The sequence below is a fragment of the Miniopterus natalensis genome, chromosome 4 (genome assembly GCF_054644295.1).
Source record: "Miniopterus natalensis isolate mMinNat1 chromosome 4, mMinNat1.hap1, whole genome shotgun sequence".
In the NCBI taxonomy this organism is placed as follows: domain Eukaryota; kingdom Metazoa; phylum Chordata; class Mammalia; order Chiroptera; family Miniopteridae; genus Miniopterus; species Miniopterus natalensis.
The window spans coordinates 69,781,462-69,804,057 of NC_142084.1; the positions used below are offsets into that span (position 1 = coordinate 69,781,462).

Here is a 22,596-nt window from a genome sequence, read left to right on the forward strand (position 1 = left end):
GGAACTGGACTGCTGGATCTTCCATGATTGGCGCCCCCTCTTGTGGGTGACCTCCAGGCGCCTGTATACTCTGTCCCCATCCCAAAGCCCTCCCCCAGTAACCCTGGGCTTGACCAACACCGCGTCAGCTCCTGGTGCCTGGACTCAGCCCGAAGGCCGGGGCGCGGTCGCCCAACCCCACTCCTTCCTTAGAAACAGGCCGGGGAAGAGCTCCGCGGCAGGAAGTGTGGCAACAGCCCTGGGGGAAGGAGCCCGGCCCTATCTCCGTCACTCGGATCCTACGGGACCTTGCACCCCGCCCTGGGTCGGGCCGGGTTCTGAGCCTCTGAAGAGGAACCTGGGCGCGGGACCCCGGTGGAGGCTGGGGTGCACCGAACACGCCCAGCCTCAGAGGCCTCCAGTTACAGTCCCCTCCCCAGCAATGGTTCAGCCCGCGGTGCCCACGGACGATCTAGGAGGCAGGCAGTCGGGGGACGATTCCATTAGCCCGACGAAGGGGGACGCACCGGGGAGCGGGTCCTTGTCGCCGTGGCAACAGGCAGGAGTTGGCGCTTGGCTGCCAGCCGGGCGGTCCCTGGAGTCTCTCCCCGACGCCCATATAAGGCTACAGGAAGGGGTGGGACCAGTGCTGTCCCGGGGTCCCCCAGACGGGTCTCGCCCGGGTCTGTGCCAGGTCCCAGGGCGTGTCCCGGCCCCCGACAGCTAGTCCCGACCAGCCCAGCCACCGCCCCCGGGGCCCCCACGGCCTCCTGGACTGGCCCCACCCAGTCGCTGTGGGGCTGCGTGTTGCCAGGCCGGGCCCGGGCCCGACCCAGCCTGGCAGGTCCCCGCCTGCCCGAGGGCCTGGGTCGGACTTCGCCCCTGGCCCGACGGGGCGCGGAGGGGGCGGGCCAATGCCTCCAGGCGTCCCTGGCGCCTGGGCTGGACGGCAAGGCTGCCCCCTCCCTCCGGCGGAGTACTCATCCTTTCTGCGGGGAGACCTGGGTCCCTCCCCACAAGCAGAGGCTGGGGTGCCCCTACCTCACTCAGGTGGACAAGGACTCCTACTCCTGTTTTAGTCTGGGAGTTTGGTCAACCATCCAGAATACTTTGGTGGGGGTTCCCTCTCTCCCCTGGATATCTCTTTCATCTGATGGGACCTGAAAATCCAAGGGTTGAATCTTGAGGAACCCAGAGCTCCTACCCCAGTAAGGACTGGGTGGAGATTTAGGTGGTGAGGCTTCTAGCTAGACATAAGGTGGGACTTCCAAACAGTTAAGATATGAGCCACTAGAATGAGAGATGAGAAGCTGAGCGGCTCTCTCAGAGAGAGGCCTCTATCTTCTTGAATGATGGAAGTTTCATTAGGGGAGAGAGATGCTGAGGGATGGGGCTAGCCAGACTTTGTAGGGGGAGAGAAGGAAAATGAAAGAGGTGAAAGAGAAACTGAGCTATGTGGGGGCAGGGGGAAGTCCAGAACAGTGGTTTTGGGGAGGAAGGTCCCATAGACGCTGGGGGCATCCCTGTCTTTGGTCTTTGGAGGTACTTGTGACCCCTGGGTGCCCCCTCCCCTCCTCCCCTAGCTTGAACTGCTCCCCTCCCCCGCCCCAGGCTCAAGGGAGATTCCAGCGGCCGCTGAGTCTGGCAGGCATGCTGCCAAGGCCTGTGTCTCCCGCCCATGCTAATAACTGCAGCTGACATCTGGCCGGGGCCCTGCGGGGGCGCAGTGGGCAGGGTTGGGGGGCTGGGCAGGTCTGGCCAGAGGGTAGCATCTCAGGAAGCCAACCTGTAGGTCCCACGGGCCAGGAGGCCACAGTGAGTCAGCCTTGGCCAGTGCTGAGGCTGGCCAGGCCAGGGAAGTCTTGGAGAGCTGCGAGGCTGGCCCAGAGTGGGTCGAGATGAAGGGAAAGGACCCAGCAAGGAAAAGTGGGTGTATGGGGGTGGGGGTCAGGGCAGTGAAAGATGGCCAGAGAGACAAACTGGGGGCAGGGTTAGCGTCATGCAGACAGACAGCAATGACACTTAAGATAGGCAAACAGACTGAGAAATAATAATTATTTTAATAGCTAACACTTACATGGCTCTTACCATGGACCAGACACTCTTCTAAGTGGTTTAAGTAGAGTAACTAATTGCCTGCTTCCAACCACCCAGCAAAATGCATGCTATGTATCCCCATTTAACAGATGAGAAAACTGAGGCACAGGAAGGTAAAGAACTTGCCTGATATCCCACAACTATTAAGTGCTGGAGATGTGTTATAACCTGAGCTGTCTAGTTCCAGAGCATTAGCCACTATACTGTGGATAATCACAGGCACAGAGGCTTTTATGTAGACCAACAGTATGCCAAGCTTTTCAGGCCCTTTCGAATAGGGTCTTCTTTAATCAGGAGAGAAATGGAGTTGGGCACATGGTGGAGGGGTGCTGGTGGGTGGGGAGACAGGCCAGCATTTGGAGTGGGGTTGGGTGGCTCCATGCATTCTGCAAGGGTGTTTGAGCAGGGGGTGGGGAACGGGCCAGCCAGGGAGGGCGGAGGCCCTACCCAGCTGGTACAGCCGGTTCCAGGCCCCTGCCAGTCTCACCCTTGTGGCCTGGGCACCACCCCCTCATGCCGCCCCACTGGCGCCAAGGCCCCCATGAGGAGGCTGTGAGGATAGCCCCCTCCCCCTCCTGCCCTGGGTACCCAGATGCTGCTGGGGACTGCCCAGCCCTTGGGCTCCAGACCAGCATCTGGAGGAGGACTCCATGCCCAACCTTCCCCCACACCCAGGGGCCTAGGGCCTGGGGTGGGGACAGGGTTAGGGGGAAGTTCACCTACCCCCACCCACGGGTCTCTCTGGGGCTTTCGACTTTGACGTGAGGGACTTCTCCTTCTTATAAATAGTCTGGTGACCCCCTCCCCCTTGGCCCCACTGATTGGTGGGGCCCTCACTAAGAAACTGGGCCGGGGGGCTGCAAGTGAGTCAGCCAATAGGCAAGCCAGGGCGAGAACTCACAAGTCATAGCACCCAACCTCCTGAGTCCCTGCCCCTGGGTGTGGACATGCAGCAGGGCAGGAAGAGGCTGAGAATCACAGAGGTCCTCCCCCAGGAACCCCTGACATGCCAGCTACCTCCCTCCCCCACCTCTGTAGTTTGAGGGTCCCTCACCCCCTCTGCTGGAGAGGAAGCTGCTGGGTTTTCTTGGAAGCAGGAAGGAGAGGCTGTCTCCTCAGGCTGACTCAGCTGGGCATGAGGGGAGTTTCCCATAAAACTACTTCTGTCTCCCCCCTTCTGCTGGTGAGGTCTTGGGGGGGCCTGGGCCTGGCTGAGATTCTGGGTGCCCCCTTTACAGGGGATGTGCTAAGAAAAAAGGCCTACAGCTTACCAGGGACTGGGGCAGCTGAGCCAGGCCTCCCAGGAAGTGACAAATAGCAGGGAGGGAGGGAAGTTGGGAGTAATGTTTAGAGGGAAGTTCGGGGATATTTGGGGGATGGGGGGACAGAGACAGAGTGGGAAGCCCAGAGCTCTACAGTACCTCAGCATGGTCCAGAAGCATGTGTGTCTGGTCGCCTGTGGGTCTCCGTATGACTGGTCTGTCAGAGTGTGTGAGAATGTGTGAGAGTGCATGAGTCTGTGTGTTGGCCCAACCTTGCAGGGCTGTGCAGGGCCTGTCATATGGAGGGAGGGATGGTGGGTATGTGTGTATTGTCTATGGAATCAGTTGCATGTGGCTGGCCTATATGCATGTGTTGTTTTGGAGTTCATATGGCTAACCTATTCCTGTCTGGCATGTATATGTGTTTGTGCATGTGAGGTCCATGGCCTGCCTGTGTGAGGTCTGTGTGTGAGGTCTGTGGCTAGTGTGCGTATGTGTCTATGAGAGCTCTGGCTGGTGTGTGTGTATATTTGTGTCAGGATGTCTTTGTGCCATTGTGTTTACAAATGTCTGACTGTGGCATGACTGGTGTGTGTGTGTGTTTATGTGAGTTTCATGGCTGGTCTGAGTGTGTGTCTATGTGAACTCTGTGGCTGGTGTGTATGAGTACTAGTCAACAGGTTCTGTCAGGGTGTTTCTGTGCCAATGTGTTTATGAATATCTGACTATAGCCTGTCTGTGCCTCCCTGTGCTTGGTATGACTGGCCAGATCATGTGTGTGAATATGCCAGTTTGTCCTCTCCCATTTGTCCCATCTGTCAGGTAGTATATATCTGTAAGTCTTGGTGTCCCTTGGAGCCTCCTGAGTATGTGTACAACTGGCAAGGGGGATTTCTGTCATGGTATGTATGTGTCCTCTCCACCCATCTCGTCATAGGTTTATGTTTTTCCCTTTTGCTTCTGAGTATCTTTTTGAGTTTAAACACATCTTGCTAGTGTACGTGTGTATGTGTATGTGAGTGCATGTGCACATGTTGCTTTGTCTTGTGTGTCCGGTTCTGACAGTATGTGTCTGAACACCTCTCATACAACTCTGGAGGCGCTTGTGCTGAAAGTAACTGTCCCTCTCTCTGAGTCTGTCAACATGTATTCATTGCCTGCTTATGTCTGATGCACAGTCCTCTGTGTGTCTGTCCTGTGTGTTTCTGGCCTGTCACATTTGTCTCAGCATGCGTGTGACCATGCCACTGGATCAGCCAGGCTTTGTGCTTTCCTGAATGTCTCTCTGTGCTTGTGTGTGACATTATGTCCATCTTGCCTGTATGCCAAGTTGATTTATCCTTGTCACACACACCCGGCCTGCATGCTTCTGGCCTGTTGATGGCTTTGTGTGTTTGGCAGCTTTTCAGTATTGCTCCTGAGAGTCTGTCCTGCCACTGTGTCTGTATGAGACAGCCATTGCTGGGTCATCTTGCCCAGATGTGTGTCTGACCCTGTCACTGTGTCCCAGGTTAGCAGTCTCTCTGTGGCCAGGGGTTTGTGTGTCTGGACTGGCTCTCTCAGGGTGACTGTATGTGTACACTTCTTGCCACCCCCCCAAGTCTGGCCACCCTGGGCCATGTTTACTCTGCCCCTAGCTGACTTCTGCCCTGCCCCGGGAGAGGCTGACCCTCCCGTCTGGTCTGTCCAGCCAGCAGTCCACAGGATGTTCCCTAGACGCTGCCTCCGCCAACATCCCTTCCCTCGGGCCACCCTTGGGTCAGGACCCAGGAGTCCAGGGTAGCAGCGGGGGTGGGGCTGCAGCGTGGGGGCCTTGTCAGGGCCCCAGAATGAAGGTGGGGGGTGGGGAGGCGACAGGCCCAACAGGTTCTACCTCATTCCTGTCCCGCCTCTCACTTCCTGGGTGCTGGCCCAGGGCAGGGGGTGGACAGGATGAACCCCAAGGCCTCGTTGGAGTGCCTGGGTGGGGCAAGGCCTGCCTGGCAAGGACTTGTGCCTGCTAGACACCCTGACACTCAGGCCTGAGAGACAGGAGGAGCCTGGGTCCTTCTGTGGGCCAAGACCCTTTCCTGCTCCTGTGCCCAGTTCTCGATGCAGAGTCTCATCCATTACTCACCTAATCTCCTTAAAGTCACTATGAATTGGACATAATTATCCCTATTTTCAGATGGGGAAACTGAGACCTAGACAGCAATGAGAGCAGAGGCAGGATCTGAACCCAGCTCTTGGGTATGCTACCCAAGATCCCAGCCAGCTCACCAACCGCCTTCCCTTCTCTCTCTAAAAATGGTACATGTGTGGTGAAGTAAGAACCTAGGCCCCCAGGAGGCTTGGCTCAAGGGGGCGCCCAGCTTGCTCTGAGTCAAAAGGGGCCCCTGGATGAAATGAATAAGAAAACGGCTTTAACCGTTTCATTGCCACGACAGGCTCTGCCAAAACTTCCTGTGGGCTGTGGGGGGAGGGCCAAGGGCTGGGTTCCCGGAGGCCTGGGGAGGGGGAGGGGGCTGCCAATTCAGGGGTGGGGGAAACACCTCCAGTGACCTTGGGCTAGGGCCAGATAGGGGACGACATCGCCCCTGCCCCCTGGAGGGAAACACCCTCCTCCCCGAAGCAGGAGGTCCTTAGGATTTGGCTCTCAGCCCCCTCCCCTTTGAGGGGTCTCGGAGTCTGCAGTCCCCCTCCCCAGGGGCCTGAGTCACACAAGGGGAAAGCCGAGAGGGGTGAGTCATGTGGGCCGAAAAGGGCAGAAAAGGGGTAGCAAGGTCCGCTGCGGCCAGGGGACCACTGGGCCGGCCTGAGTCACGCAGGCCCTGGCCTCGCCGACCCCAACCCCCTTCCCTGGAGACCTGGAGAAGGAAGCGCGAGATCTACAGACGACGGAGCTGGAGGAAGAGCGAGAGGGGAGGAGAGGGGACATGAGCCCACCGGGAGGGAAGCTCCAGTTCCCATGGTAACTGGGGGGTGTCGCAGTTCGATGGGGGTTCCTCCCCGGGCAGGGACGGCCCCCAGGCGCTGGGGAAGCCCCCGCGCGCTCCATCGAGGGGCCACAAGTTTCAGGTCGGGCAGGAAGGGGTTAACAGCAGCCCCCTCCCGGATTTCACCCGCGCCCTAAGGCTTGGGTGGAGCTAGGCTCTGCCCGGAGCAGCGCCCCCGCACTCGCCCTCGCACGCGCGCACTCTGCTAGCCCATCCCCTGTTCCCCGAGCTCGCACGCAGGACCGCGTCGGGCTCCACGCACGCAGCCATCCCCGTCGTGTCTCACGTCACGCACGACGCACGCGCCCCCGCAGTCCGGGGAGGGCGCTTTCCCAGCAGAGCGGCAGGATGCAGTGAGCCTGGCACCCTCTGCGCGCGTCGTTTCCTCCACTGAGAGCTCTGTCCGGTGTGACTTTAATACGCTCCGCCACAAGGTCACAGACTCTCCAAGGCCCCACAGGGTTACACGGATACAGGATACACCTGCCACACGTTGGCAAAAACCTTCACTAGTCCAGCCAGTCCTGTAGCGAACGGGATAGGGTCACATGGGCACATACGGAGACCCAGGTCATGACACAGACACACCTGTTACCCACGGTTTGTGGTGGTGACACGGATAGGGCCATCTTCATACACAGGTGGCATATACACACACTCTGATAAAGCCACACCATCAGCATCAAGACAAAGTAAGACACACAGTCTTGGGCATGAAGGTACATGACAGTCATGCTGTCACAGGGTCATCAGAAACAGGGCTCTCGAAGTAAAGTAGGGTCACAGAGACAAACCCAAAGGCCACATACAGGGACATCCATATTACTGTGGGGACATGGACGAACCAAGGACACATGACAGGGTCACACTGTCACGGAAAGACATGATGGATAGAAAGTAGGACACAGTCACACAGAAACACAACCTAAAGCCACACTGAGGTATTGATTGTCACATACTTCTCATACAAAGAAGGACATAGATATATAGACCCAAAGCAAGGTCTCATATAGAGAGCATGTGCTCCAGTCCCTGACAGCCCCCCCCCCATCCCACACACCACCCAGTCACACAGAAATAGCCTGTTGCATAAATTCCCAGGGCCCCAAAACACTCCAAGACACAGATGGATACAGACCCCCCCCCCCATGATCATACAATCACAAACCTACTATCTCACACCTACGTAAATGTGAGCACACTTTACATGGACTCAGATACACAGACATGACGGGGGGGGGGGGCAAAATGGGAATTTCTGGAGGGATGTCAGTGTCTGAAGTGCAGAGGGTCTGTCAGAGTCCCCCATGGTATGTGGCATGGTGTCCACCCTATGGCTGTAGTCAGCCCTGGGGGAAGGGCACTGTCTTTCAACTGCATGAACCCAGGATCCCCATCCCAGCCTTTATGACTGGGTCTCTGTCCAGATGTGAAGGCTGGAGGGTGCAGGCAGGGGGTCCAGCTGTGGCCGCAGGGAGGGGTTGAGTCACTCACTTCCCAGCAGTACTTCACAGGCTGGGCCCAGCTGTTCCTGGAAACAAGAGGGGGTGGGGTCCCCAAACCAGCTGGGGGCTGCTGGCCCAGACCTGTATAGTCTGTCCCTATGAAATGGGGGCCTCCAGACCATCCCCAAAATTTGGGGGGCTTCCTTTACCAAAAATGGGGGGTTGCATCCTTCCCCCAAATATAGAGTCCCTGCCCCCAAATGAGCGTTTTTGACCTTTTTCACGGAAGGTACCAGGATCCCCCACCAGTTTGACTTGGTGTATCCCATAATAGCAATTACTGCTCTGATGACTGCTCTCTGCCAACACTGGAGCTTCCTTTTACCCCAAACATGAGATTCCTGCCGCCCCAAATGGAGGGTTGTAGCTCTTTCCCCAAATTGATGGCACCCAGACCTTTCTTTAAATATGGGGATTTAGGTCACTTGATATCTAGAACACCCATACTATCACAGAACAATTCAAGTCCATGCTTCAAATATTTGGATTCCCAGATTCCTCCTAGACATCAAGATCTCTGCGGCTTTTGAGAACATGGGGGACCCCAACCCAAATATTTGGTGATTCTAGTATGTCCCCAAACATTGGGCAGCCAGGTCCTCTCACAAATACTTCCACCCTCCATCCCCCATCCTTGTTCAGGAACAGCCCTACTTTCTGGCTCAACTTCCACTTCTACCCGGGGCCAGGATGGCCCCATTTCCCCCTATGGGCAGCACCCTCTCCTCCGGTGGGTGCAGGATGCGGAGCCAGCGGCAGTGGGTCCCACGCCCTCCGGAAGGTAGCCCAGTCCGGAAGCCAGCACAGCCGGCCGACCCTAGTCCCCTTCCCCCTTGGTACCCCTCCCAGCCCGCTCCCTGGGGCTGGAGGCTGAAAACGACGTGCGAAGGGGATGTAGGGGTGTAGACCAGCCTCCGTGGCCTCCGAGTGCGTGCGTGCTGCTGCGCATCTGAGTGGGCTGTCGGGTGGCAGAGTGACTGTGCGAAGCGGCGTGGGGACTGTGGTCATTGTGCCTACCCCGCTCTGGGGCGGGGTTGGTGGAGCCAGACTCTGGGTTGGAGAGATCAGCGCCCCTCCCCTCAGACCTAAACCCACCCCCAATGCCGAGCTCGCCCCTCCCTCCGGGTACAGCTAATGACCTCTAATTACTGCTCATTAAGAAGCGCGCCCCTTGGGGGAGGGGCTGCCGGAGTACTCAGGCGTCGATGGGCTTGGGCTTGGGCTTGCGCTTGACCACTCCTTCTAAAGTCAAGTGCACCCAGGACCTGTGTTTCTTCTCCTGTGAACTGGGAATTAAAACACCACTTGCCACTTAGAGTCCGGGGAAGATCTCAGCTGCTTACATATTTAAATTGCGAAGCGCAAGGACTGTATACTGTAGGCACTCAATAAATTGTGACTGCGATTTTATTAACTGCGCTTTTTATCTTTTTCATTTGAGCCCCCTCCACCACCCCCGCGGGGTCTCAGATTGGATTCACGCCCTTCCCGGTAGCCTGCGTTCCTGCGGTCTGAGCGCCCCCTGGTGGGCCTCGGGGACCCGGCGGCCACGTCTGGGCACTGAGACAGGAGGAGGGGCTCGGGAAGGGGAAGGCGCTGGGAAAGCTCAGTGGAGGACGGATCCAGGCTGGGCAAGTGTGTCTGTCTATCACCCAGGACATATGTCTGGCTGATTCATCCTGTCCTTGACCTAGGACCAAATCCATGTCTCCTTATCTTACCCCGGGGCAAGACTCCCAAGTCACCACCATGAAGGCAGACCCCTTTAGGATTCCCCCCTCCAAGTCCAAAGAATGTGTAATGGCCTGCCCCTTCCCCGCGCAAAGGCTCCGATTATAAGGTGATTAGACAGCAGAATTTCTTTCAGCCGAAGGGAAGAGATGTGAATGCGCCTGTATGACAGGGTGCGGTAGTTCGCCTCAGTTGCACAGGAATGATCCTGAGGTCCCCCCTACCTCCCCCAAAAGAGCCGGGGGAGGCGGGAAGCCCAAGGTTGGCCCAGACTGACCCCTAGCGGTAGGCCGGGCGCCCGAACGCTGCCTGGATCCAAGATGGCAGCACAGGAGGCCTGAGAGGGCTCCAGGGGCAGATCACGTGTCGAGGGCGGGGCCTGCGCCTAGGGGGCGGGGCGGGGCGGCGCTCTAGGCCGAGCGGGAGGTCGAGGTTGCGGGTGCTCGCTGGTGGCGGATCTGGAGGTGGCTGCGGTGGCGGGGCTCCGCGCCCGGGGTCGAATCCGATCGGGAGCCATGAGCGTGGACAAGGCCGAGCTATGTGGGTCCCTGTTCATATGGGTAGGTCAGAGGTGGGGTCAGGGACAGGTGTGCGCCCGTTCTTCTCGCTCGGGAGCCCCGGCCTTGGTTCGGTTCACCTTTCGTTCGTCCTGGGGCTGGGAGGAGGAAGGGGGTCGTCGGCTTGTTGGGCCGTTGGACTCTGGCCTGAGCACCCGCCTCTGTCACGTAGAAGGTCTGCGTGGACGGAACAGGTGAGGTCCCGCCCCTTTGTGGCTGGGTCACGTGGGGCGAGGGCACAGGTGAGCTGGCCTCGTGACGCGTCGCCTGTGGGGACCAGGTGATTTTGTTCCGCCCTGGCCTGGTCGAGCGAGGTTTGTGGGACAGAGGTGAAGTGAGGCCACGCCCCCTCCGGTCCCAGGTGAGCAGAGGTCACTCCCCCAGGAGCTGGCTAGCCGTCCAGCCGTTCAAGTTCAACCATGTGAAGTTGCTGCCGGCCAGGAAATTCTGCAAGAGGGGAGTGGTTCCGTGATCCCAGGCCCTGACGCTGCCCCTTGTGCTTTCCTCTTCCCCACAGTTGCAGACGTTCCCTGTCCCATGCCCCTGTTCCAGCCCCCAGGACCTGAGCAGTGGCCTGGCCATAGCCTATGTGCTGAACCAGATGTGAGTGAGGCTGAGGGGGAGGGTCCCAAAAAGGTCCCCCAGCTGCTCATCCCACCTTCTCACCCCCAGAGACCCTTCCTGGTTCAGCGAGGCCTGGCTCCAGCCCATCTCAGAGGATCCAGGTCCCAACTGGAGGCTGAAGGTGACAGGTGGACTTCATTGGGGGACAGACTGGTACAGAGATGATCAGGGAAGGGTCAGCTAGGCATATTTCCTGGGTGACAGACAGACAGACCTGGTTATGAAGAGGGACAGATGTCTGGTGATCAGCCAACTATTTATTCTTCCATTCATCTATGGAGCAGGCCTGAGCGTGCAACAAGGGGTAACAAAACCTGCATGCACAAACATAAATGTTGACTTCCAATGGCAATACATTGTATGAAGACAATAAAGCAGGCCAGGAGTGAGAACAACTGGGGGTCAGGGGACAGTTACTCCATCTAAGATTTGGAGGAATGGTATTCCAGGCTAGGGAACAGCAAATGCAAAGGCCCTGAGTTGGGAATAAGCTTGGTGTGATCAAGGAATGGCAGAGGAGTCTGAACAGAAAGTGAAGGAATGAGATATGAGGTCATCAGGGGCCTGGCAGGCTGGGGCAGGGAGGTGGATTCTATTTTAGGTGCTATGCAAAGTCAAGGAAAGGTTTTAGCAGAGGAAAGACATAACCTGGCTTGGGCTTGAAAAAGCTCCCCTTGACTGCTTGGAGAGGAAAGGAGAGTGGAAGCTGAGACAGGGCTGGTGCAGTAATCCAGGGGAGAGATAACAGTGGCTAGGGCCAAAAGGTGGTGGGGCAGGTGGTGAGAAGTGATTGAATTCTGGGGACATGTGAACAAGATCAGCAGGATAAAAACAGCAGGAAGACAGCCAGATCAGGCCTAGGAGAGGGGACATTCAGACAGAGAATGAGGCCAAACAGGATGAGATGATCAGGGATTGGCAGGGGAGATGGGGGAAAAATGGATGGGGTAGATAGATTGAGGGTGAGGGCTGCCTGGCCCCTTTTGGGGGGCTCTGGGACTCTGGACACAATTCCTTGCCTCTCCTCAGGTCAGCAATCTGAAGACAATCTTACAGAGCCTGGTGGAGTATTCCCAGGATGTGAGTAACTGTAAAGGGATTTAGAGGGTTGTATTGGGAGGAGGAGAGGAGTATGTGAGCCCCTGACACACACACACACACATACCCCCACTCCTCCTCCCACCTATCCTCAGGTCCTAGGACATCCCATTTTGGAGCAGCACCTCCCAGATGTGAGACTCATTGGCCAGTTCTCAGACCCTGGAGAGCTCGGCAAGCTGCTTCAGCTGGTGCTGGGCTGTGCCATCAGTTGCGAGAAAAAGCAGGGTATGGGGGTTAGGGGGTCCCTAGGGGAAGACCCGAGGAAATTCTCCTCCCCAATCTCAATCTCCTCAAACTTGACCCCCAGAGCACATCCAGAGAATTATGATGCTGGAAGAATCAGTTCAGCATGTGGTGATGGAAGCCATCCAGGAGGTAGGTGGGGATGCCCAATGTGGCAAGGAGCTGCAGGGGAGGGGACATCTCTAGGCAGAGGCAACTGGACCTAGGTTCTGCCTTGGTAAGTTCTGGGCTTTGCTTGGAACTCAGTTGGCCAGATTTCCCTGTCTCATGTCTGCCAGCTCCTCCCAGCTCTAAGTCACAGTCTAGCTCTAAGTCATAATCAAAGGACCCATGTGCTGGACCCATGGCAGGAGGGCAGCCTTCAGGCTGGGGTTTAGGGAGAAATGGCTTTGGGGACAGGAGGATGGAGAGGTTCTCAGGCTGGATCACAGAAGCCTTGAAGGCTGCCCTCAGAGGGCCCAGCTCATCTCAGTTCCACCCCATTTCCCTCCAGCTCATGACCAAAGACATCCCAGATGCCTTGTCACAGGAGACATATGGGAACTTTGACAGCCAGGTAAGGGGTGGGGCATCTGGTCAGGGTCCCAACACCGTTACTGATTCTTGGGGCTGCCTAAGTAGGAGGGGCTTGTCTTTAAGCCTGAAAACCACCACATCCCTCAGGGACCTAGCCTCTTTTCTTGCTACGTACCCAGGTTTCCTGAATGACCTTCCTCCAGTACCCTGGGGTCCCAGCTTTCTCTTAGATCCTGAGGGTTTCTTGAATCCCTCCTCTCTGTCCCTAGAGATCCCGGCCTCCTTCCCACAGTCTCCTCCCCTCGATTCCTGAGTTCCTTTTCCCTCCCCGCCCTCACCTCTCTCATCAGTCCCGCAGGTACTACTTCCTGAGTGAGGAGGCTGATGAGGGGGATGAGCTGCGGCAGCGCTGTCTGGACCTGGAGCGGCAGGTGGGGCTGAAGTGGGGGGACCACAGGTGTTTCCAGGGCAGGGTTACCTGCATAGGCCCCTCTCAGCTCTAGCTCACTGCACCCCCTGCCCACAGCTGGTGCTTCTGTCAGAGGAGAAGCAGGGCCTGGCACAGGAGAACGCAGTGCTGCGGCAGCGGATGGGCCAGCCGGAGGGCGAGGTCACCATGGGCCTCACTACCAAGAAGCTGCTGCTGCTACAGTCCCAGCTGGAGCAGCTACAGGAAGAGAACTTCAGGTGTGGGCTGCTGGGGTTGGGGCCAGGCAGACAGGGGGTTGGGGTGGGTGTGGTCCCCTCATGTGTCCACTCCCATGCCCCTCCAGGCTGGAGAACAGCAGGGAGGATGATCATCTGCGATGCCTGGAGCTAGAGCGGGAGGTCACTGAGCTGCAGCAGCGGAACCAGGCGCTGACCAGCCTGGCCCAGGAGGCTCAAGCCCTGAAGGATGAGATGGATGAGCTGCGGTGAGTGGTGGGTCCCTGGGTCCACACCACACACCCCATTGCCAGAGTGCCCCTCTGATGCCACAGTACCTCTGTAACCTTGAAATGCCCAGTAGACCCCCATAATGCCCTCTAGACTCCACAATGCCATCCTGAACCCCACTTCACTGTTCTGGACTCTACCACGTCCACTGGATACCACCAAGCCCCCTGTATCCGCAGTGTCCCCCAGGACCCACCCAGTGTCCCTCTGTTATGCCACATTGTATCTCCCAGACCTCATAGCATCCCTGTGACCACAGCAATCCCAAGGCCCCCCACAATGCTCCCCAGACCCCACTGCATCATCTTGGGTCTTATCTTATTTTTATTTTTTAGAGAGAGAGGGAGAGAAACATCAATTTTTGTTATTCTACTCATTCATGCATTCACTGGTTGACTCTTGTATGTGTCCTGACCAGGGATCGAACCCAAAACCTTGGCACATCAGGACAATGCTATAACCAACTGAGCCATCTGGCCAGGGCTTCCCCCCACCCCCATTCTGGGTCTTATCATGCCTCAGGATCCCATGGTGCCCTACAGGACCCCACAGTGTAGTAACCTTGCCATCCCTTGTAATCCCCACTGTACCCCCAATGACATGATTCTACCTGACTCCACAGTATCCTGGCAACTCCAAAGTGCTTAGTGGGCCCCCACAGCACTCACTCCCTTGACTTCATTGTGCCTTCTGTAACCTTAAAGGGCTCTGCTGTGACCCTAGTGCATCTCTGTAATGTTAGAGTTCAAATACCCCATAGTGCTCTGGCCCCAAAGCTCCCCCATGATCCCACCATTGCCTCTGTACCCACAGTGCTCACATCAACCCCACCTCATGACTCCAAAGTATCCTTGGGGGCTCCATAATCCCTCTGGGCCCCCATCATTTTCCCTGTAACTCCATAGCCTTCCTGTGTCCCCACAGTGCCACCCTGGAGCATCCCTGATTATGACCCTGGCTAGCATTGACACTTAGGCTCACTTTATGCCCCCTAATAACGCCCAACAGCACTAGGCCCAGGCTGACCATGACTTCAAGACCCACCATCTCTAACTCAAATGCCCCCAGGCTGACATGCTAAACCCTGACTTCAGACCCTAGCCACCTCTCTCCACTTGCTCCCACCCCAGGCAGTCCTCCGAGCGTGCTGGTCAGCTAGAGGCCACACTGAGCAGCTGCCGGAGCCGCCTCGGGGAGCTCAGGGAGCTGCGGAGGCAGGTGCGGCAGCTGGAGGAGCGCAACGCTGGACATGCGGAGCGCACACGGCAGCTAGAGGACGAGCTGCGCAGGGCTGGCTCTCTGCGCGCCCAGCTGGAGGTGCAACGGCGGCAGGTGCAGCAGGGTCTGGGGTACTGGGGTACTGGGGAGCCTGGGAACAGGTTGAGGGGCCCTCATGGCTCGCTCCATTCACTTTGGGGACCCTCGAATGGTGTGGAGGCCCTCAGAGATGAGCACTCTCATATATATATGAATATATATATATATATATCATGCCTTTTAGGCATGCCAGCTGCTCTCTAGGTTTTAGGTCATGCTCCTTAAGCTCAGCCCCTCCAATTCTTTGAGTCTGGGTCCTCTGGCTCTGCCCCTTCACCTTGAACTCAGTCTCTGCCCCTCTTTCCCACTCTGCCATCCTTATACCTCCCCTCTCTTCAGGTTCAGGAACTACAGGACCAGCGGCAGGAGGAGGCTATGAAGGCTGAGAAATGGCTATTTGAGTGTCGCAATCTGGAAGAAAAGTATGAGTCAGTGACAAAGGAGAAGGAGGTGAGGCTGAGGTCCCACCATCCAAGCTCCACCCTGCCCACCGTGGGGTAGCCCGCTCGAGTGGGCCTGAAGTGGTGTCTTGCACCCCTTCCCTCCAGCGGCTTTTGGCTGAGCGGGACTCACTGCGGGAGGCCAATGAGGAGCTGCGCTGTGCCCAGCTGCAACCTCGGGGACCAACCCAGGCCGGTGAGTTTGGGGCCCATCCCAGGATCCTGCGGGGGGAGGGGGAAGGTGTGGCCTGGGGTGCTGTTGGGGCAGGCAGAAAAGGCAGTATCTCAAGGCTTGTCTAGGCTGGGAGCAGAGCTAGGTCCTGCTGGAAGGACACTAGAGGGGAAAGGTTATAAGGGCTGACAGAAGTCAGGAGCTATCCTCCTGAGCTCAGGGTGGGCCAAGCAAAGATCATGGCTCCTCAGCAGGCAGGGGGTGTGGGTGGGGGCTTATGTCAAGCCAAGCTTTTGTCTGCACTTGAGCCCTCAAAGATGACTCTTAGAAAGAGGACCCTAAGTATAGGAGCAGAGGCCATGCAGCTACCTGAAAACTTTTCTCACATTCTCCAGACCCCTCACTGGATCCCACCTCACCGGCTGTGGAAAACTTAGCAGCGGAGATCCTACCTGCAGAGCTCAGGTATTCTGGGGTCACTCAGAATTTTGGCCCCACCCTGGCTTGCCAGTGCCCACCCTCAGCCCTGTCTCCAGTGCAGGCACCTACCATAGCCCAGCCAGCTTGGCTCAGTTCTCAAGCGTAGGTTCCCAAATCCTAGCTGGCCTCCTAGGCCCACCCACTCCTAATTCTGTTCTTACCTGGCTGGGGCTCTAGCCCTATTGGTGGCTTGCCTCTCCAGGATCCATTCTCAGTGCACAAGTTAGGTCCAGCTCATCTGGCTCCACTAGCCATGCAGAAATCCTAGGCCCCAGTCCTGCCCATATTGGGTTCTGCTCCCAGAGCACAATCCTGTCTTAATTTAGCTCCTGTTAGATTCAATGCCCTGGGCCCTGCCCAGATAGGCTCTCCCACCCCAGCTCTTCCCATTCCTGTGTCTTCCTTTTCCACAGCCCCTTCCCTAAGTGTTTAAGCTAGTTCCTCGATCCCCTCCCTAGCCTGGTACCACCCTGAGGTCCAGCTCATAGCCCTGCCCACTTTGGTCCCTAGAGCTCTGCTCACCACACCTAGGCCCTGTCCCCAGGACTCTAGTCCTACCACAGGGTCTGGCTGGGCTCTTCCCCAGAGCTCTATCCCTTTCCTAGTCACTTCTGCCAGGCCTGCAGGGTGACTAGTCCTTGACCTGTTCGATTCCCTCGGGTCCTCAGGGAGACGCTCCTGCAGCTTCAGCTGGAGAACAAGCGTCTGTGCCAGCAGGAGGCAGCCGACAGAGAGCGGCAGGGGGAACTGCAGCGCCACCTGGAGGAGGCCAACCGCGCACGCCACCGGCTGGAGACAGAGCACAGGTGAGGAATGCGTGGAGGAGGGTGGTAGAGGCTGGCGGGGGACGGAAGCCAGGGGCATCGTGGCGTGGAGATTGGCTGGTCCGAGGCCTGGAGCAGGCGCTGAGCAGCTGCCTACCTCCGCAGGCTGAACCAACAACAGCTATTGGATCTGCGGGTCCAGGTGGAGGACCTACAGAAGGCACTGCAGGAGCGGGAGGGCAAGACTGAGGACGTGAGTGTCCACCTCCTTCCTGCCTGGCTCTCCCTCCTGCCCCTCAGTGACCCTCTTTTCTTTCCCCACTTGCTGCCCGATGCCCCATGCAGTCCATTGTAAGTACCATGGGCCTGGGGTGACACCCCTACCCTCACCCAGGAAAAGGATTGGGACCTCTTGACACCCACTCACCCCATGCCTCTTCTCTCCCACAGCCCGCCCTACTGAAGAGGAAGCTAGAGGAACATCTGTGAGTCCCAGAGGGGATGGCACTCCCAGTGGTGTGGGAGGCTGGGGCAAAGATATGGTGGATGGGGAGGTGTCCATGGAGAGTCATTTGTGAGGAGAGCAAGTCAGCGGAAAAACAGACTGAAGGGCCCTAGCAGTCTTGGCTCAGTGGTTAGAGTGTCCCACTATGGACTGAAGGGTCCCAGTTGGATTCCCACCAAGGGCAGGTATCTCAGTTGCAGGCCTCAATCCCCCACCCTGGTCGGGGTGCGTTCGGGAGGCAACTAATCAATGTGTCTCTTAGACATATGTCTCTGTCTCTCTCTCTCCCACTCTCTCTGAAAAGCAATGGAAAAAGTATCCTCCTGTGAGGATTAAAAAAAAATTAAAATAACAAAAACAAAACAGACTGAAGATTCAGATCTAGTGGGGTCTTTACTGGGGAAACAGTAACGACTGTTTTGGAGAAGCAGTGAGGGAGGCACAGAAGGAATTTCATCAAGGTGGTCTCACTTTGCTGAAAATGATAGTCACCTTTTTTCTTTTTACATTGTTAAAAAAGAAACTGTTTTAGATAGTGATTATGTCTATAGTTTAAAAACCAGAATGTATACCTCTAGTGCCCCCCAATGTCTGTTTCTACCCTACTCCACCCTGCTCTACCCCCATTCCTATTAGTTTTGTTTTGTTTTTAAATATATCTTTATTGATTTCAGAGAGAGGAAAGGAGGGGGAGAGAGAGAGATAGAAATATCAATGATGAGAGAGTCATTGATCGGCTGCAGCCTGCAACCTGGGCATGTGCCCTGACTGGGAATCGAACCCCGATCGCCTGGATCCTAGGTTGACGCTCAACCGCTGAGCCACGCCCGGCCGCGCCCTATTAGTTTTTTTATGGCAATCCCTCCAGAGGATTTTTTTTTCTTTTCTTTTTTCAATTACAGTTTACAATATTATTTTGTATTAGTTTCAGGTGTACAGCATAGTGGTACAAACATTTATTTTACAAAGCATTTCCCACTCAAGAGTTTTAATTTTTATTTATTTAAAATTTTAGTTTGTTTTTATTGATTTCAGAGAGAGGAAGGGAGAGGGAGAGAGATAGAAGCATCAGTGATGAGAGAGAGTCATTGATGGGCTGCCTCCTGCACAACCTCTACTGGGGATCAAGCCCCAACCTGGGCATATGCCCTGAGTAGGAATGGAACCATGACCTCCTGGTTCATAGCTCGATGCTCAATCATTGAGCCACACTGGCCAGGCCCACTCAAGAGTTTTTAAAGTAAATACAAATAAATATAAATATAGATTTTAATTTTCATTACTTATTTCCCCAAAAAGTAGTAGAATATGTGCTAGCCTGTACTTGCATTTCCTACTTAAGATGACAGAGAAACTTCTCCAAATAAATAATCATTATTTTTTATAAATACAGCAGCCTGGCCCTAGCCAGGTGGCTCAATTGATTGGAGTGTCGTCCCGTGCACCAAATGGAGTGTCATCCCGTGCACCAAAAGATTTCTGGTTCGATTCCCAGTTGTGGTGTTTATCGGTGACAAATGATCGATGTTTCTCTCTTGCATCAATGTTTCTCTCTCCCCTCCCTCTCTCTCTAAACTCAATAAAAATATCTTTGCGTGAGGATAAAAAAACACATATATAGCAGCCTGTGTCACCTGGGGTTCCTTGGGGAATCTAGGCCTTACCAAAAATGATTTGGATGGTTTTCTCATCTGGCCAAGAATGGAATTTAGCTGAGGCTGACCCAGAGCACAGAAAAAGTTATTTCCTTACAGAGGCTGAATACCTGGAGGCATTAGGGCTTGATTCTCCTATAGAATTCTGGTCCAGAAGGGTTGGTCTATAGCATTTTTTGTGAATATCATAATGTATTTAACTCAATCTTCCTAGATATTTGCACTTTCAAACAGAGCAACCAAGTGTAAAACTTTGCATATGCATCATTTCACTTGTGTGCAAATATAACACAAAAGTGGAATTGGGGGCTCAGAGGGGACATGCCTTTGTAATTTTAGTGGATATAGTTATTAGATGTTATATTATGTTTCATGTTCAATGCACAATAGTAGTGTAACCTATAGGGAATGCTATCAAATCCTTTGTGTTTTGCACAGTGGCAAAGGGAACTAAACCTAGGTACAGCTTCTAGTTTGCATTTCCTTTTGTTATAAGAGATTTGCATTCTAGAAAGATAACTGGCTGCTGGGTGCAGAATGGAACTGAGGGGCTGAGAGTAGAAGAGGCTGGCTACAGGTGGTGGTGGCTGGATCATCAGCATGGGAGCTGTGAAGTAAGAGAAGTGGATAGATGGGGGGCTGGTCCAAGGGCCACCTGACTAGGGGTCTGGAGGGTTGTGGCTCTGGTGGCAGAGAAGGTGGTGAGGCCAGAGTACAAAGCCTCTGTGCTTGGGAGGCAGGCAGAGAGGTCTCTGTAGCCATACAGGGGCACTTCTAGGAATGCCTTGGTTACCACCACTGCTGCTTGTCCTCTGCCCACAGGCAGAAGCTGCATGAAGCGGATCTAGAGCTGCAGCGGAAGCGGGAGTACATTGAGGAGCTGGAGCCACCCACCGACAGCAGCAGTGAGCAGTGTTTGGCAGCCAGATGGGTAGGGGGAGACCTGAGCTTGGCGTGGAGCTGAGGGGCCATCTTGTTCCCCCAGCAGATCGGCGTATCGAAGAGCTTCAGGACAGCCTGCAGAAGAAGGACGCAGACTTGCGGGCCATGGAGGAGCGGTACCGCCGCTATGTGGACAAGGCACGCACGGTGAGGGTGCTGAGTGACCTCCTGCTCAGGCTGTTGCCTCCCTTTGGGTCACACCTCCCACCAGTTTGCACATTTCTGCCCCCAACACCTAAGCCTGTCATACCCCATCATGTCACAGACGTCTACACCATGGCCATCACTTGCCACACTTAACACACCCCAATGGGTCAAACAACCTGTGAAGCCAAAGTCATCTTGGCTGTGTCTTCCCCACCCCTAGGTCATACAGACCTCAGGACCAAAGCAGCGGCCACCTGGGGGAGTGCTTCCAGAACTCCATAACTTGAGGACGAAGCTCCGGGAGCGGGAAGTCCGAATCCGACACCTGGAGGTGGGTGCCTTCATCCCTTCTCACTACCCCCAGCATATCCAGGCCCTTGACAGTTGCATCCTTGACAGATGGACTTTGAAAAGAATCGAAGTCAGCGGGAACAGGAAGAAAAGCTGCTCATCAGTGCCTGGTATAATATGGTGAGTGCACTAGCACCAGGGCTGGAGTGTTGGGGGCATTCCTTGGGCTCACCTGATGTCAACCACACCCCTCCCTCCAGGGCATGGCCTTGCAGCAGCGAGCAGGGGAAGAACGGGCACCCGCCCATGCTCAGTCATTCCTGGCCCAGCAGCGGCTGGCGACCAACGCTCGCCGTGGACCCCTGGGACGCCTAGCATCCCTGAACATGCGCCCCAATGACAAGCACTGATGGGCCTCAGGATCCTGCCACCTGCCCAGCCAGGTTTAATCCACCCTAGGTTCCCTCAACTTCCCTGGGACCCAGCATCATGCCTGGGTCAGCTGCTCAACATCCTTGAGGTCTTGACCTGTGCCTTTTGCTTTCCCAGATGAGACAAGAGTGCAGGACAGGGTGGGAGGCAGGTATGGGTCTGTTCTTTTTGGCAATGTGATTCTTATCCTTAATATTCTCCCTGAGGTTAATGAGCTGCCAGGGTAGAAAGAGTGATTTTATATTTGAGAAGAAAAATAATAAAGTCTTTCAATCTGCTCTGGCTGGACTTTGGGCACTGAGGTGAGGGAGAGAAGATGGGCCCGGGACTTAGACCACTGCTTTTAAGAAAGGCCTGGCTTGTGGTCTTACTAAAGTGTGAGTGACAGATAGTACCCAGGGAGAGGTGAGAGTCATATTTGCATTTGTGTAATTGTGCATGTGTGGTGATTTTAAAGAAACTTCAGACAAAAATCCCTGCTTTATGAAGCTGTTATTTCCAATGAAGGAAGATGGACAATAAAGGAAATAGATAAAAGTTTTATATGAGAAGTTCAATAGAGAAAAATATAGCAGACAAGTTATGGGGGTACAAGAAGTGGATTTGGAAGGGCTATTAAAAACTTTTTAATGCCCAGTTGGGCGTGGCTCAGCAGGTTGAGCCTCAACCTAGGATCCAGGCGATCGGGGTTCGATTCCCGGTCAGGGCACATGCCCAGGTTGCGGGCTCGATCCCCAGTCGGGTGTGTGCAGGAGGCAGCCAATCAATGACTCTCTCATCATTGATGTTTCTCTCTCTCTCTCTTCCTCTCCCTTCTTCTCTCTAAAATCAATAAAGTTATTTTTTTAAAAAAGTTTTTTATAAGAATTTATTTGAGCCAAGTTGACAACATGATGGGGAGCAAGATCTCAAATGCTCCAAGGAGTGGTGATTGTTAATAAAAGGCTTAAGCAGAGGCCTGAAGGAGAAGAGGGAGGGGCCATGTAGGTATCTGGGGAAGAGCAATCCAGCCAGAGGGAAAAGCGTGTGCAAAGGCCCTGAGATGAGACCTTGCTTGGTGGGTTAAAGGGACAGTGTGGAGTGAGTGAGGAGAAGGAGGAGACGAGGGCAGGGAGGTTGTTCAGGGCCTTGTGAGCTACAGGGAAGACTTTAGCTTTTATTCTAAGTGAGGTGGGAGTCATGGAGGGTTCTAAGCAAAGGAGGGATGTTACCTGATTCAAGTGTTCATAGGCTCCCTTTGGCTGCTGTAGGAGGAATTGACTGGTTAAGGCCGGGGCTGGGAGACTAGGGCAGAGGTCACTAGTCTAGCTGGGTGGATCATGACAATGGGGGATCTAGCCGCCAAGGTGGGGACCCTAAGGAAGGAGAAACGGTTGAAATCTGGATACAACTTGAAGATCAAGTCAATGAGATTTGCTGCTGGGTTGATGTGGAGGGGGCTAGAGAGAAAGGAGTTGAAGATTGCTCCAGGTTTTGGCCTCGTCATCTGGAATGACAAAGCCAACAGAGAGGTTGGGAGTCAATAAGGAACTGATTCAGGAACATGTTATGTCCGAGATGCCTGGGAAATCTCTACATGGAGACATTGAGAAGACAGTTGAATCTATGGGTCTAGAGAGAGGGGAGGGATCCTGGCTGGACTTCTAAATACAGAAGCCATCAGCATATGACTGAATTAAAAGGGTATCTGAGAATTCAGGGACTTGGGGTGGAGAGGTTGCTTGCAGAATCATAAATAATCAAGGCTGGCAGGAGGAAGCTGTGGTCGTGGGACTGTGGCTGGTACATTAATGAATGAGTAAAGTTGTGAGCACTTATGGGGCCATTTCAGAAAGCAGAGTTTGAGAAGAAGTGGGCAGGGTATTATGAGATAACCTGGAAAATTACTCAAATCTGACTTAGCATGACGCCTGGCAGGAGAAATC

The 22,596-nt window shown here is 55.1% G+C and overlaps 1 protein-coding gene across 1 annotated transcript; it reads left to right on the forward strand.

Annotated features, from left to right (window-relative positions):
- Positions 1–10,047: 10,047 nt before the first annotated feature.
- On the forward strand, positions 10,048–21,511 carry HOOK2 (hook microtubule tethering protein 2). Its single transcript, XM_016218610.2, has 22 exons — positions 10,048–10,109; positions 10,624–10,709; positions 10,779–10,851; positions 11,760–11,810; positions 11,924–12,056; positions 12,139–12,206; positions 12,568–12,630; positions 12,941–13,021; positions 13,117–13,277; positions 13,364–13,504; positions 14,657–14,858; positions 15,183–15,293; positions 15,392–15,479; positions 15,851–15,920; positions 16,604–16,741; positions 16,865–16,952; positions 17,150–17,184; positions 19,682–19,764; positions 19,845–19,948; positions 20,169–20,279; positions 20,348–20,419; positions 20,500–21,511. Exons 1-22 carry the CDS (start codon positions 10,065–10,067, stop codon positions 20,647–20,649), a joined length of 2,154 nt encoding a protein of 717 aa, XP_016074096.2. The 5' UTR covers positions 10,048–10,064; the 3' UTR covers positions 20,650–21,511.
- Positions 21,512–22,596: the final 1,085 nt, after the last annotated feature.

Excerpts from the sequence above, each read along its gene's own strand:
- HOOK2 (XM_016218610.2), top strand. The coding sequence starts at position 10,065 with ATGAGCGTGGACAAGGCCGAGCTATGTGGGTCCCTGTTCATATGG. Across the intron at positions 15,921-16,603 it reads ATCCTACCTGCAGAGCTCAG|GGAGACGCTCCTGCAGCTTC; the intron begins GTATTCTGGGGT and ends TCGGGTCCTCAG. Across the intron at positions 19,949-20,168 it reads ATGTGGACAAGGCACGCACG|GTCATACAGACCTCAGGACC; the intron begins GTGAGGGTGCTG and ends CCCCACCCCTAG.